General features: G+C 37.5%; 1 protein-coding gene across 1 annotated transcript in view; it reads left to right on the plus strand.

The window, feature by feature from the left end:
- The first annotated feature begins 585 nt into the window (after positions 1 to 585).
- Positions 586 to 14,695, plus strand: part of TMPRSS15 (transmembrane serine protease 15) — a 110,246-nt gene continuing 96,136 nt past the window's right edge. Inside the window, exons 1-3 of the mRNA XM_036447555.2 lie at positions 586 to 878; positions 4,870 to 5,000; positions 5,280 to 5,347. Of these exons, the coding sequence (XP_036303448.1) occupies positions 734 to 878; positions 4,870 to 5,000; positions 5,280 to 5,347 (344 nt within the window). The 5' untranslated portion in view covers positions 586 to 733. The remainder of the gene's footprint in view (positions 879 to 4,869; positions 5,001 to 5,279; positions 5,348 to 14,695) is intronic.

Here is a 14,695-nt window from a genome sequence, read left to right on the forward strand (position 1 = left end):
GATTCTTCTGGCAGCAGAGACTCTCATTGGTGGAGAACTGCACGAAGCCATAAAGAGTTGCCATTTGATGCCTTAAGTGAACTTTCCTTTACATTAAATCAATACTGCTTTACACTGCATAACTTCACTTGCGTCATATAAATGAAAATTCAAAATTTGTGATTGTTTCAATAAGAAATACACACACAAATATAAATATTAACATAGGCTTTATATATACCTGTTTATAAAAGTTATTTTTAGAATGTCTACACTGACATTGCACAGGAGAAATGCCCTAACAATGAGTCAGAGCACAAAACGTTGACCTGTTAGGAACTCTCTGCAGCTTATGCCTCGTGACTAACTTGTCCAGCATGAAGAGTATATTTTTCCTAATGGTTTTCAAAATGATGGTCACTTTTGTTTACAACATGCATTTATTGTCACTCATCTCAACAAATGGCCTGTGCAGATGATTAACATTTACAACTTCAGGTATCTCTTTGCTCATTTATATCTTTTTAAAGATTAAAGATTAACTTCCCTTTTAAACCTATGTGTAATATATAGAGACATAACGTTGAGCTTTGGCCACCGACAAAGGCGTTTACACTGACTAGTGAGACTAGTGGAGACTTTCGCCCTTTTGCTTTCCCAATCTTTTTTGAAAACTTAGATTTTCCTCATCAGTGGGTGCAGGTTTTTATATTCTCTCACAGTGTTTAGATGAGCATTTCTTCAAAAGCCAAAAATGGTGTCAAAAAGAAGCGTTCCTCTCAGACATCATCCTCTCAGCACCTATGAAGCCACGTTGGTAGCTCTCTTCACCATTTTGCTGGTTCTCTGTGCAGGGTTAATTGCAGTGTCCTGGCTGGCAATCAAGGAATCAGAAAAAGGTGAGTCCTGGGGCGCTGGCTATGGAAGGCACTCTCAGAGGAATGTGCCCACTTTCATCTCGTTACCCTGTCAGGACATTGTATTCATTGCTGTCTTTCATGACAAGATATTTATTTGGTATTCATATGCTTTGCTGTAGTTCACTTCATAGAATATTAGAAAAATTAGTTGGCCTATAATTAAAAACTTACTTCAGAATTCAAACATGAAACTAATTTTTTAAATAAAAAATGTTTTAAAAAATGTTAAGTATGTTTCTCAGTTTCAACATATAACAAAGTAGGTTTTATAACCTGTGGGTGAATTCTGATAGGATTTAAGTCACAAACATATTAAAGTGTTGACTAAACAAATTGATAAGTAGATAGAAAAAGAAAAGTACTACTTATCTCGGAGAATGATATATTCATCCTCTTTTTAGGCTAACAATTTTCATTGCAACAATATAAGTGAATGTGGATGTAAATGTAGAATTATAAAGATCTGAAGCTATCTGATTAGCAAACTGTGATAAACAGAAAAAGAAGAAGAGATAACTTTAATTTAGAGCAGTGGTTCTCAACCTTCCTAATGCGCAACCCTTTAATTCAGTTCCTCATGTTGTGGTGACCCTCAAACATAAAATTATTTTTGTTGCTACTTCATAATTGTAATTTTGCTACTGTTTTGAATAGTAGTGTAAATATCTTAGAACTGCTAGCGGTTCTCAACCTCAGAACTACTAGTAGGGTTGCCTAAAACCATTGGAAAACACAGATATTTACATTATGATTCATTAACAGTAGCAAAATTACAGTTATGAAGTACCAACACAAATAATAATTTTACGGTTGGGAGTCACCACAACATGAGGAACTGTATTAAAGGGTCCCAGCATTAGAAAGGTTGAGAACCTCTGATTTAGAGTGAAATTATACACACCAACAACTTTTTAAGGATCTCCAAATGTATTTTGTTGTTACAACAAATCTATATTAGTTACCTTCACTTTATAGGTGATGAATCAGAGACAGAGAATTTAGGTAACTTGATTAGATTTGCACCATTACCAGGTAGTGGAAGATTCCAAACTAGACAATCCAACTCTAGGACTTATGCGCTTATGGCTCATGTACTATTTACCCATTTATACAGTAAACTTTAGAATAGTGACAGCACAGCAACCTGAGTATTGGATTTATTTTTTCTGAGAAAATGTTTACATTTTTTTAAATTACAAATCACTGTATATATTATTAGATTAATTCTTTTTGAAAACTCACAAAGGTGAAACCTTTTCAAGTGAGTGATTTTGGTTTTACTAAGAAAATTCTCAGTCTTTGAGTGGCTTTCTTCCTCTAGTAAATAAGTTTAAATAAGAATTTTATAAATATAATTTGTAGTTTTACAAAATAATTCCAATATAATCCCTAGTTTATTTAAATACTATCTCCATATATGAGGGATATATTTTAAAGTGAAAGAGGTCTTACAGATATTTTATATGATTATATGAACAATTAAATAAATTATAGAAGTTCTCTTAGACTTATAGAAAAGCAGCTACTTTGGTCTTACTTAAACACTGAATGACTTCAAGGATATGCAGTATAATCATTTGGAAGTCCATTGGACTCTTAGATCTCAATAAAGAAACAAAAGCAAGTTATATTATAAGTAAAATAGAAAATAAATATTTATAACATGATTTAATAGTGAACAACTTACATAAAAGGATTCAAGTTATATCTACAGTAAAGCACAAGAAGACATAAGATGTATTACTTCCAATACACATTGTTTTGATTTTTATTGGAGATCATTTTTTAGAGTTACAAAAAGATTGTGAAATGGTTGAATTTATATAACCATTGCTCAGCATCCCCTAATGTCAATATCTTGTATATTCATAGCACAATTGTTATGGCCAAGAAATGAGCATTAGTGCAATTATTAACTGAACTGCACATGTATTTAAATTCTATAGGTGTTTTTTTTTTTTTTCCCATTGATGTCCTTTATCTGTTGAGGATCCAGTGCAGAGTCCTATATAAAATTTAATGGTCATGCTTCCTCAGTCTGATCCATGACTTATTTTCTTGTCTTTTCTTGTCTCAGTTTTCCCTTGTCTTTTACATTTAAGCATGCAAATCCCAATGTAATTTTGAGTATTAAAAAGAATAGTATAAATAATGTGTTACATCAATTATGCAATTATAACTATTTAAACTCAATGTACACTTATTGTTTGAAATATTATTTCTACTGTTCCTTCTGAACTAGGAAATTTGTTGTTAATACAATATATAATAGATTTTGTCTTCTAGAGTCAGCCAATTCTGTGCCCAAATTCCATACCTTCCACTTATGACCTCTATTAGTTTGGGAATTTTTCTTAGTGAATCTAAGCTCCAGTTTCATTATCAGAGAAAAGAAGAAATAACATCTTCACATAACAGATCAATGTGAGAATTTGTATCATTGTTATTACATGTATAATGATTTTATTGTTGTGCAAGTTTTAGTTGAACTGATTCATTTTAAATATGAATATATAGCAAAGGGACTATTCTGATAAAGGCATTAAGCAGGACACTTTTAATTTAAAATTTTTAATGTTGACATTATTGTAAGTGTCCACCTTTGGCCCCTCTTTATCCTCATCCACCTTCCTGCACCTCCCCCTCCCTTGACTTTCCCCACACTAATTGCCCATGTCCATGGGATCTGCATAGAATACGATATTTGTCTTCTTTTGACTGGCTTATTTTACTTAAAATAATGCTCTCTAGGTCAATCCATGTTGTCACAAAGGTTAAGCATTCCTTCTTTTTTGCATCCACATAGTATTCTGCTGTGTAAATGCATTACAGCTTTTTTATCCACGCATCTGCTGATGGGCACTTGGGCTATTTCCAGATATTGGTTATTATAAATAAGGCTGTTATAAACATAGGGGTGATTATATTATTTCTGATTGGTGTTTTGGGATTCTTAGGGTATATTCCCAGAAGCAGAATCAATAGGTTGAAAAGGTAGCTTCATTTTTAATTTTTTGAGGAATCTCCATATTGTTTTCCTCCCACAAGTGGCTGCACCAGTCTGCATTCCCACCAACAGTGCATGAGGGTTCCCTTTTCTCCACATCCTCGCCAACACTTGCTGTTTGTTCATTTATTGATGATAGCCATTCTGACAGGTGTGAAATGGTACCTCATTATCGTTTTTATTTGCATCTCTAGGATGATTAATGATCTTGAATATTGTTACATGTGCCTACTAGCCAATTATGTGGGCCTTGATGGCACATTTTAGTACCCATGTTTATATTCAATTTATTAGCTTTAATTCCTTATGCTTTTTAAATATTGAGATAATATATTTTCTGCAGCTTTCTCAATAACTTCCCTAATTATAACATTCACCATCTAATGGCAAAAGGTCACACATGCCAATTTTGTAATTACTAGGTTGAAAGAAGTCGCTTCAAAGCTGGGTTTCAAAGTGGCTCCCACAGTAATGTGCACAGCAGTTCACAAGCAGAAATCCAGCAGAGACCCTGGATGCTAGGTGTTCAAGAAATAACTGAAAGTAGCTACAAATTTTTAATGGTCTAGCTCTCACCATGTTTCCCTGAATTAGTATCATAACTGGGATAAGCTGATCATCTCTGTATTTTCCAACAAGAATCTCAATAGCAAAAAAAAAAAAAAAAAAAAAAAAAAAAAAAAAAAAAAAAAAAGCTTGAAAGCATGGAGTATAGGTCAGACTTCAAAGAACGCAAAAAAAAATAAAAATAAATAGGACATAGAAGAAGTTTAATATTTTATCTTTTAAAACAACCAGATAGAAGGAGGAAAAGGAGCTGATTGTAAAACATGAAGGATGCAAAGTAAACCAGAGAAACTACAGCACAAGCACATAAAGCAAGTACTTTATGTTTTAACCAGGATGTGCATATTCTCTTATAATTCACATTTTAAGTATTTTATTTTTTATTAATTTATTTAGATGCAGTATTTGGAAACAGTTATGAAGCCAGAGGGACCCTGAAAATAATATCAGGAGCTACCTATAATCCAAATTTGCAAGACAAACTCTCAGCGGATTTCAAAGTTCTTGCTTTTGACCTTCAGCAAATGGTAGGAGACTGTCTCTCTTCAGCTGGTTTAAAATTTTGTAACTTAGTTTCACTAATTACTTGCCAAAAGACACATAGATCCTGCTTTCTTGCTTTGAAAGAAATTAGTAAATAAATGTAATATGCCCAGGATGTTTAAATGTATGAGCTTTATCACTGAAGACAAGGAAATCACCCCTGATCCAGTTCTAAGCAGAACTTAACAATTACTACTTAACTTTTTAAACAAAAGCTCAAATCTTAAATTTAATATGCTTTTTTAAACCCTTTCTCTTTTTAGATAGATGAGATCTTTCAATCAAGTAACCTGAAAAATGAATATAAACACTCAAGAGTTTCACGATTTGAGTGAGTACAGCTCAAAATTTTTCTGTTGGTAGAAAAGGAAGCACAGCATCACAAAATACTGATCTATTTGCTCATATTTATAAAATAATGTCACTACTTTTAGGAGAAAATGGAACTTTCAACATTGTTATGAGGATTGAAAAACTTTCATATTAGTAGCAAATAATAATAATTACTGAAAAATTGATCTTACGGTAACATGTTTCTCTCTCCTGAGGGTCAAATCTGCAGACAAGTGGAGGGGGCTGAGGTGAAGGTGTGCAGATTGAAATACAGTATCTGATTTGCTATGAACATATGGAGGAAGCTTGCTTATTACACTTCATTTACACTTCAAGTCACAAGCGAGAAGTGACCTGTGTAGTTGTGTCCAGAGGACATAAGACTGTACCTAGAATATAGTAAGTGCTCAATAAATGAATGAATCTTAGATGAATAGCACCATGACATAATTCTTCTGTAGGTACTTGTATCAGGAGTTTTCTTCACTGCAAGCTACCAAAAGGCCTGAGAAATAAGAATATGAGCCAGCAGGAAATTGTGAGGCCAGTTGGAATCTATAAAACTAAGTTAATAGGGAAAAGGTCAAAGAGAAGGAGTTTCATTTCTAAAAAAAATAGAGGAAACTTCTCTTTTCTAAAGAAATGAAATGGAGGAAAGCAAGTAAGAAAAGGCGAGCTGAGCCTCGGGGAACCTGTCTTATGTCCTTTAACCACTCTAGTAAGCCGGGCCGACGGCAGTACACCTTAGTTACAAATGTCCATCTCACATTTTCTTTCACTTGGTGGTAAATCAGTGTTAGTTTTAGGACTGCTGGTGCCCTGCAATTGAAAGTAATTAACACAGTCAGGGAAGATGGACAATGAGAAACCTCCATGCCTACAACTTGAAATGAAATCCCAATGGAAGAGTTCCAGACCAGAGAGCAGTGGCCTCATTGCACCTTTTCCTGACAACTCAGTCACTGCCTATAAAATGTAAACAGCCATTCATTTCATTCATTTTACTTTTATTCATGTATCATGTAATACATGTGCATCATTATAAAGTGCTAACTAATGTTCCTAGGTAGCTATACACTCAGTGGCCAGATTATTATGGTCTCTAAATGCATAATAATCTGGCCACTCAGTGTGTGTGTGTGTGTGTGTGTGTGTGTGTGTGTGTATTAGAGGCTTGGTACATGAATCCATGCATGGGTGGGGGGTCCAGCCAACAAAAGAAAGAGATTTGTCCTCTTTAAAGCAGTTCTCTCATTTATAGATATCTGAAAGAATTAGGAATCCATTGCCAAGATCACTGTGAACATCGATATTATTACTATTTTATTTTTTCTTTATAACTTCAGTTGCTAGAAAATTATTTCATATTCTCAATGAAGTCTTTATTTTCTTAGTTCTCACCCACTGGTTCTAGTGGTAATTATTAATATTTTATAGGATAGAGGTATCTCTATTTTCCTATCTCAGTCTTTCAAATACCTGAATACTATTTCCAGAGTTGTTATACTAAAATTAGGTACTCTTTCAAGTTTTGCTTCAAAAACTTATAATACTTTTGCCTTCCATTTCTGCTTCCCACCCTCTCTCCTCCACCCCTGCAAGGGGTTTCAACACCAGTCCTACCATATTACCTGTACACCCTCAAAAGCATCCTGCTTACTTCTTCACTGCCTGGAACTCATTTCTTCCTTATTACCTACTAGAGGCCTAGTGCATGAAATCCATGAATGGGAGAATGTCCCCTCAGCCAGCCAGCACCCTCTCCAATCTGAGACCCTTCGGGGGATGTCTGACTGCCGGTTTAGGCCTGATCCTGGGCCTAAACCGGCAGTCAGACATCCCTCTCACAATCCAGGAATGCAGGCTCCTAACTGCTCACCTGCCTGCCTGCCAGCCAGATCACCCCTAACTGCCCCCCCCCCGCCAGACTGATGACCCCTAACTGCCTCTGCCTGCCAACTGGATCACCCCTAAGTGCCCCCTCTTCTGGCCTGGTTGCCCCCAAGTGCCCCCCCTGCCAACCTGGTCATTCCCCAACTGCCCACTGCCAGCATGATCACCCCTTACTGCCACTCCTGCTGGAGTGGTTGCCCTCAATAGCCCCCCTCTGGCCAACTTAGTTGTCCCTAACTGCCCCGCCCACCAGCCTGATCACCCCTTACTGCCCCCACCCCCCCAGTGGCCTGGACACCTTCAACTGCCCCCCTCTGCCAGCATGGTCACCTCTAACTGCCCCCCTCCCGTCAGGCTGGCTGTCCCCCTGCCACCCTGGTTGCCTCTCACTGGCCCCCCCGCCAGCCTGGTTGCCCCATGCAGCCTGCATTTGGTCATCCCTCATTAATCCCTCTGTCATCCTGGTTGCTCCACTCGGCCTGTTCAGTTGTCCATTTGGTTGCTTCGGATGTAACGGCCCTGGCTATATATATATATATATATATATATATATATATATATATATGTGTGTGTGTGTGTGTGTGTGTGTGTGTGTGTGTGTGTGTATATATATATATATATATATATATATATATATATAGCATTATCCTTAGGATTCGTCCTTACATACCATTAAGAACCAGTCCATGTTGCCTCCTCAGGAGATGCCTACCTGTCAATCTAGTCCTGTTAGCACCTCATAACTACAAATAAAGTAACAATCCTCATACTGTAATGCAATTGTCAGTTTGCCTGTCATCTTACTGGACAGTGAGCTCCCTCAGGGCATAGAATGTGTCCTTAACACCTGTATTTTCAGAATCTAGTTAATGTCTGGCTCAGAGAATGGGTTCTATAAAGTCCTAGCAAATGAATGAGCCATTTATTTAACACCTGGTTTTGATATATTGAGTACTATGTTAAGTGTTAACATGATTTCCTTTGTCCCGTGTTTGATAGATATAAAAATTAATATGCTCTTACTATGGCTTTAACTTTCTGTTAGAATAGAATTTTAATTAAAAAAAATTCTAAACTAGTTCTCATTGTATATCCATGACAACTCAGTACAGTAGGCAGCCAGACCTATCCATACTTACTATATCTGCAATACCGAGGCTTCTGCTCCTATTTGCCAAGGTTTATTACTTCTGATAGCAGCCTCTTTTATTGCCCTCCTGTCAAGGCTGAGAAGAGACATGTGGACTCTCAGGAAAGGTTAACTTGTCTTCCTCAAAGTGATATTTTTTTCTTAATATTTATTCAATATTTATTCTGTGAGGATGAAAGCATGCATGCAAGATTTTTTTTTTTTTTAACTTTAAGCTATTTGCCCACGTTGGAGTGAGTGGAACTAATTCCTCTTTTCCAGTTTTGTGGAGGATTGAGTGTGGAGATCTGCATTAAACCATCAACTCAGACTTATTTCTCAAGTGTGAATGCTCCTTGAGGAGAGGTGTCTCAGGCCCTGGCCTCTCCTCTGCACACTGACATCTGTACAGAGCATGATATCCATCGCAGAGCTCATTGGGATAGTTTCCTAAATGGGACTTTTCATTTCACATAGTATGATGTGCTGGGTAACTTTACTTTTACTAGATTGAGAACATTTGCTGAGTATAGACATTTATATATAGGCCTGGTGGGTTATTAAAACCCCAGCCTTTTCTTCAATATTTAATAAGTAATTTTTATTTCTCTGAATGCTAAAGTCACTCTTTAAAATTTGAAACTACATTATTTCAGCTGAGGAGGGTTTTTTCTTCTTCTTCTTTATTGTTACCTTGGAGACCAATATAATCCCTAAACCTTGATGCATATTTTATAATGGTTCTCAAATAATATACTTCATCCATGTAGAAACACCTCTCTTAGTTATATCTGAATGACTTTGAAATCAGAAGTGAGTTTTTTTAAAGATGCAAAGACATTTTATGCAAATGTCTGTAAGACCATAAATTGCAGGTCAGTACTTTGGGAGCCTGGGAAAGATGGGGAAATTCAGAAGCAGGGGAGAAAGTAACAATCAAACATGCAAATATTTAAGTTTGCTTGGAATAACTCACATATGAAATGGCATATTTCACTCACAGGAAAAAGTGGCTGATTCCTAATTAGCTTTATAAATTATTTTAATTTTAAACTCCAATTGATAAAATCAAGAAACAAATAAGTGAGGTCTGACCTCACAATATCCACTCTCATTGTGGAAATGCATCTAAAAACCCTTTAAAATACCTATTTTCTTTGTTGTTACGGATTCTAATTGCACTCACACCACATGCTCGTGTGTGTGTGTGTGTGTGTATGTGTGTGTGTGTGTGTGTGTGGCCACTCTGCAGATGAAGCAAATGGTCGGCTCCCCTATGGGAACACTTTCTGTTATCTGCTGTATGGGAAGTGCTTTGACTCAGAGAGCATTTAGCAGCGGGTTCTTTTAATGAAGAGCTGTTTGCCCTCAGTGACAGTAAGCCACTTACTCTGCCCTTTGAGCATAGATGAGTCACAAAGTTAGCAAAGAAAATACTTTGTTTACTCAGCAACCCCAGGGGTTATCAATGTCATTAAGGAAAATAAGAGATAAGAAACATTTTGATTTATTGCACAGAAGCTCTCTGTACAATGATAGGATTTATTTGCTTTTACAAAAAAAAAAAATACACAACTCAGATATTTTACTGGAACAAGTACTTTGAAGTGAAGACAGCTATTGTTTCTTTATTATTTTCCTAAAGGAAGAATTCTCATTTACCATAATAAATAAAATCAATCTCAGAGCTGTGCTATAGAAATCATTACTAAACTACTAAAATAACAGCTTTCGCATTCTTATGGAGTGAAACACAAATGTCTATTATGGTTTTCCTATTTCTCCTGTATACCTCTCTTATCTCAACTTTTCCATTGACTAGGAAAGCAAATGTTAAAGAAGACAACTCTATGTGGACATAGGATCTGTAACTCCTGTCCTTGCAAAGCATAAATTATTAAGTGCAATGTATAATTCACAAGTAAGAAAACACATCTTTCATACAAAGGTGTTTTATGCCTGAGGATGAACCCATCCAGTTACTTTCAAGTCAGTGAAGGAAAATTCCATACTTGTGCTTTCTCTATCAAAAATATCTTCCCTCTCCTATTGCCTTAAAAAAAAACAAAAAAAAAAAAACAAGTGTTCAGTCAAATTAAACATGTGGAAATTACATAAGAGAAAACTCAGATTTGGTCAGAATAAAACGACTGTGCAACCAAGGAGAAGGAGACATGGAATGGAAGGCGGAGAAATTAATGGATTTGTTCACTCTCGTTTTATCTTAACCATATTTAATCCTGTCCATTTAACTATTTGAGGGCTGAGGATGTTAAAGAGACAAAAGAAGATGGAGAAGGCAAGGAGAGAAGGGGCTGGAGACAGGGAGGAAGAAAGAAGAGGGAAGACTCTTTCTCTTGAAAGTATGGAGGATATATATATATATTTTTTTTTTATTTTATTTTATTTTTTTAAGCCTATCAACCATTACAGCAGAATGACCAGAACTATGATGCTGACTGACCACCAGGGGCAGACACGTAACACATGAGCTGCCCCTGGTGGTCTGTGCACGCCCACAGGGGGGAAGTGCCACTGAGCCAGAAGCCAGGCTCATGGCTGCTGAGCACAGCGGTGGTGGCAGGAACCTCTCCCGCCGCATCAGCGTTGTTAAGGAGCAGTGAGCCAAGCAGTAAGAAACAGTGGGAAAGCAGGCGGAAAGGAGCAAGGGGTCCTGGACTGTGAGAGTTTGCAGGCCAGGCTGAGCCTCTCCACCCGTGCATGAATTTGTTGCACTGGGCCTCTAGTAAAATGTAAATATATTTCACATGTGGGTAAGTTTGGGGAACCATGAACTAAATAGTTACTAATAAGCCTCGTAGATTGGAAGGTTTGGTTACTATGATTTAAGCAAATAATTGGAAAGTTAAACATCGTAAGATTTTTCAATAATTCAATAGAGGTGAAATGTGTAATTTATTGTATCAGAGTAACCTGTTTACTTCAAAAATGAAAAACCGCTGAAACCGGTTTGGCTCAGTGGATAGAGCGTCAGCCTGCAGACTGAAAGGTCCCGGGTTAAATTCCGGTCAAGGGCATGTACCTTGGTTGCGGGCACATCCTCAGTAGGGGGTGTGCAAGAAGCAGGTGATCGATGATTTTCTCTCATTGATGTTTCTAACTCTCTATCCCTCTCTCTTCATTGTTGGGAGCTGCCCTGAAAACAGGGGACTTTTTCCTCGGAGCTGCCCTGAAAGCAGGGGTATCGTGGTGGACACAGCTCTGGTAGGACAAAAGTCATAGCTCTCGTGAGAACGTGCTGTCAGCTTGTTTTGCAGCTTGTTAATGTAAAAATACTACTGATCTTTGTAAAGAATAACATATACTATTTAACCTGCTGCTTGCGTATTGATTAGGAAACAATTCTCTGCTTATGTACAGAAACAATGATGTGGTGATGGGTAAATACTTAGCCTAAAGATCAGCAGATAAATATCTAGTACCTCCCTGCTTTTGCTGTAAAAAAACGAGCTAAGAAATAAACTCGGTACAGCAGTCAACCCAGGCTCCGTCTTCCTGTTCCCAGCTTTGTTCTTGTCTATTTTTTCTTATCCTCACCCCCTCATTTAGGTGTGGTACATCGCCGGCTGGCTCCGGCAGGTGCTACTGCTATTATAGTATTTCCTTTTGAAGGTGGAGGGTCTAATCCTGCTAAGATGGAGGGCTTGTCATCAGACTGCAAGTCTACCTTAGGAATTTCCAAAGGTTTAGGCTTTTTAGGCTTTTCAGGAGGAAGCCTCCTCAACATTTCTTTTAACATTTTATTAACCTCCCTTAGGTCATCATTAAGGACTGCCTTCCAGTCTGATTCATCCCTATCCTGCTAACTAGTTATCATTAGCATCCAAAGTCCTGGGTTGTCATCATGGCAATGAGCAGCTGCTTCTTCCAGATCCTCCTGATCTTGAGGAGATAGCCCATCAAAGGGATCCTCCCCATAAGCCTGAGTCAGCAAAAGTTTCTCTCCCTGATCTTCATAATTATTCTCCGGTGGAGGTGGAGAGGGTAGTAATAAATCCTCTGGTGGAGCTGGTGGGCAGTAGATTCTACTACCTCTTTTGTGAAGTTTGGTAAAGAGGAGCTCCTAACCTTATCGATTCCCTCAGACCACCTATGCCCCTCATGACCAGGGTCTAAATTAAATTCCATAAAGAGAAAGTATCTACTGGGACTTTCTTAGGCCCATGGACTGAATAATTTTCCTGTAACTTCTTTCCCACTTTCTTCCAGGTCTCTGAATTTACTGTTCCCTCCTCTGGGAACCATGGGCAGATCTCTTCCACAAAACTCAAGAAATTTTCTAACTGTTTCTGCCCTGCCTTCACGCCTCTAGAATGAAGCATATTTTTAAGTACTTGTACGAACAGCGTAATGCTATTCCCTTGTCCCATGTTTTACTCCTGTTAATAACTCTCCCTGCCCACACACTTACTTTCGTTTTCTCGGACGTCCTTCTCCGGGCAGCGTCCTCTACCTTTGTCCCAGGTTTTCAGGCTGTGGTCTAGCCCCAGGTTGGGCGCCACCTGCCGGAGCCAGCCGGCGATGTACCACACCTAAATGAGGGGGTGAGGATAAGAAAAAATAGACAAGAACAAAGCTAGGAACAGGAGGGCAGAGTCTGGGTTGCCTGCCGTACCGAGTTTATTTCTTAGCTCATTTTTATACAGCAAAAGCAGGGAGGTACAAGATACCTTTAGGCTAAGTATTTACCCATCACCACATCATTGTTTCTGTACGTAAGCAGAGAATTGTTTCCTAATCAATATGCAAGCAGCAGGTTAAACAGTATATGTTATTCTTTACAAAGGTCAGTAGTATTTTTCATATACAAGCTTCAAAACAAGCTGACAGCACGTTCTCACGAGAGCTATGACTTTTGTCCTACCAGAGCTGTGTCCACCACGAGACCTCTGCTTTCAGGGCAGCTCTGAGGAAAAAGTCCCCTGTTTTCAGGGCAGCTCCCAACACTTCATCTCAAAAAAAAAAAAAATCAATAAAAACATATTTAAAAAAAAATGAAAAACCAACTACATAGAAAGGAATCACTTCTGCTAAAATGTGAACCTATATAGCAGCACAGACATTAAAAAGGAATATGCTACCAAGTGCAGGTGCTGGTCTACCCTGATTTTGCAGGAACCTTTTGATTCTGTGTATAATTATGGAGGGAGAGAACAACAACACTTATTCTAAGTTCTACCAAGATAGATATATGGACAGATGCATAAAGAACTCTTCCGGAGTTGAAGAACTCTTTCAAGAAGATCATTAACTTGATATAGTAAGGATATGAGTATGACTGCCTAAATTTCAAACTAGCAAACATAATGGGCAAAATTTGGCTCTCCCTGGTCTAGCTTTTAAGGCTCCAAGTATATCCTGAATGCCCGCAATTTACCAAAGGCTACAGAATGAAAATCTGCTAAAGTTTGTCTCCCAAGTGGTAGTTTCCTGAAAACAAATAGGTAGGCAGGAAAACAGAAAGGTAGGCAGGAAAAGAAAAGTCTCTCAACTATCCCTCCTGGGCAAAAAAAAAGTATTATTTTGTCGTTGCTACTGTTATTTCTTTAAACTTAAAGACATAACCAGGGAATAAAACTTTTTAAGTGCATGCTGCAGATCAGGGGATAAAATAAAAAGGAAGGTGAAATGGGCTGTATAATTGAGCTCTAATGTTATGGTCTGAGATGGTATAGCCCAGGTAATCCTGACCCTTGATAGTAAGAAAAAATGCCTGTAAATCTCCAATAATCCAGGTATGCTTACAGTAATGTCTTTCTCTCCCTTAAAATGGAGCATATTTGGATATCTTCTATTAAGAATAGAGAAGTACAGATACAGATTCATTGCTAAAACTTGCTATCAGATCTTCATAAACTATAGAGGAAAATTGTCTCTGAAATCAGTGAAACTACCTTAGACTTTTCTCTACAAAGAAATTATCTGTGAGAAATTGCAAACCCACACTCTCCATTCATTCAAACTGTAAAATAAGAGCAAATCTTATGAAATTACTTGATTTGGCTTAATTTAAAACAGGGGACCCTGGGAAACAGCCTGCCCTGAAAATCTGTGTGCTAATGTGGAGCTCAGAAAACTCAGATTCCCATTCTGTATCTGTCTCTGTTCTTGGTAAAACATGTTGACTTTTAATTCATTTTTCTTCCATCTGTAAAATGAAAATAATATTTTATATTGCCTACCTTGTACAGGTGTAATGAGGATTAAAGAAGGTGACAAATGTAAAGAATTTAAAAAAAAAATCTTACGTGAATTGAGCACAAATCACTCCAAAAATGCTGACTTTTTCCTCTTGTGTCATTT

This window comes from Pipistrellus kuhlii, unplaced genomic scaffold (assembly GCF_014108245.1).
Source record: "Pipistrellus kuhlii isolate mPipKuh1 unplaced genomic scaffold, mPipKuh1.p scaffold_m20_p_2, whole genome shotgun sequence".
Taxonomy (NCBI): Eukaryota; Metazoa; Chordata; class Mammalia; order Chiroptera; family Vespertilionidae; genus Pipistrellus; species Pipistrellus kuhlii.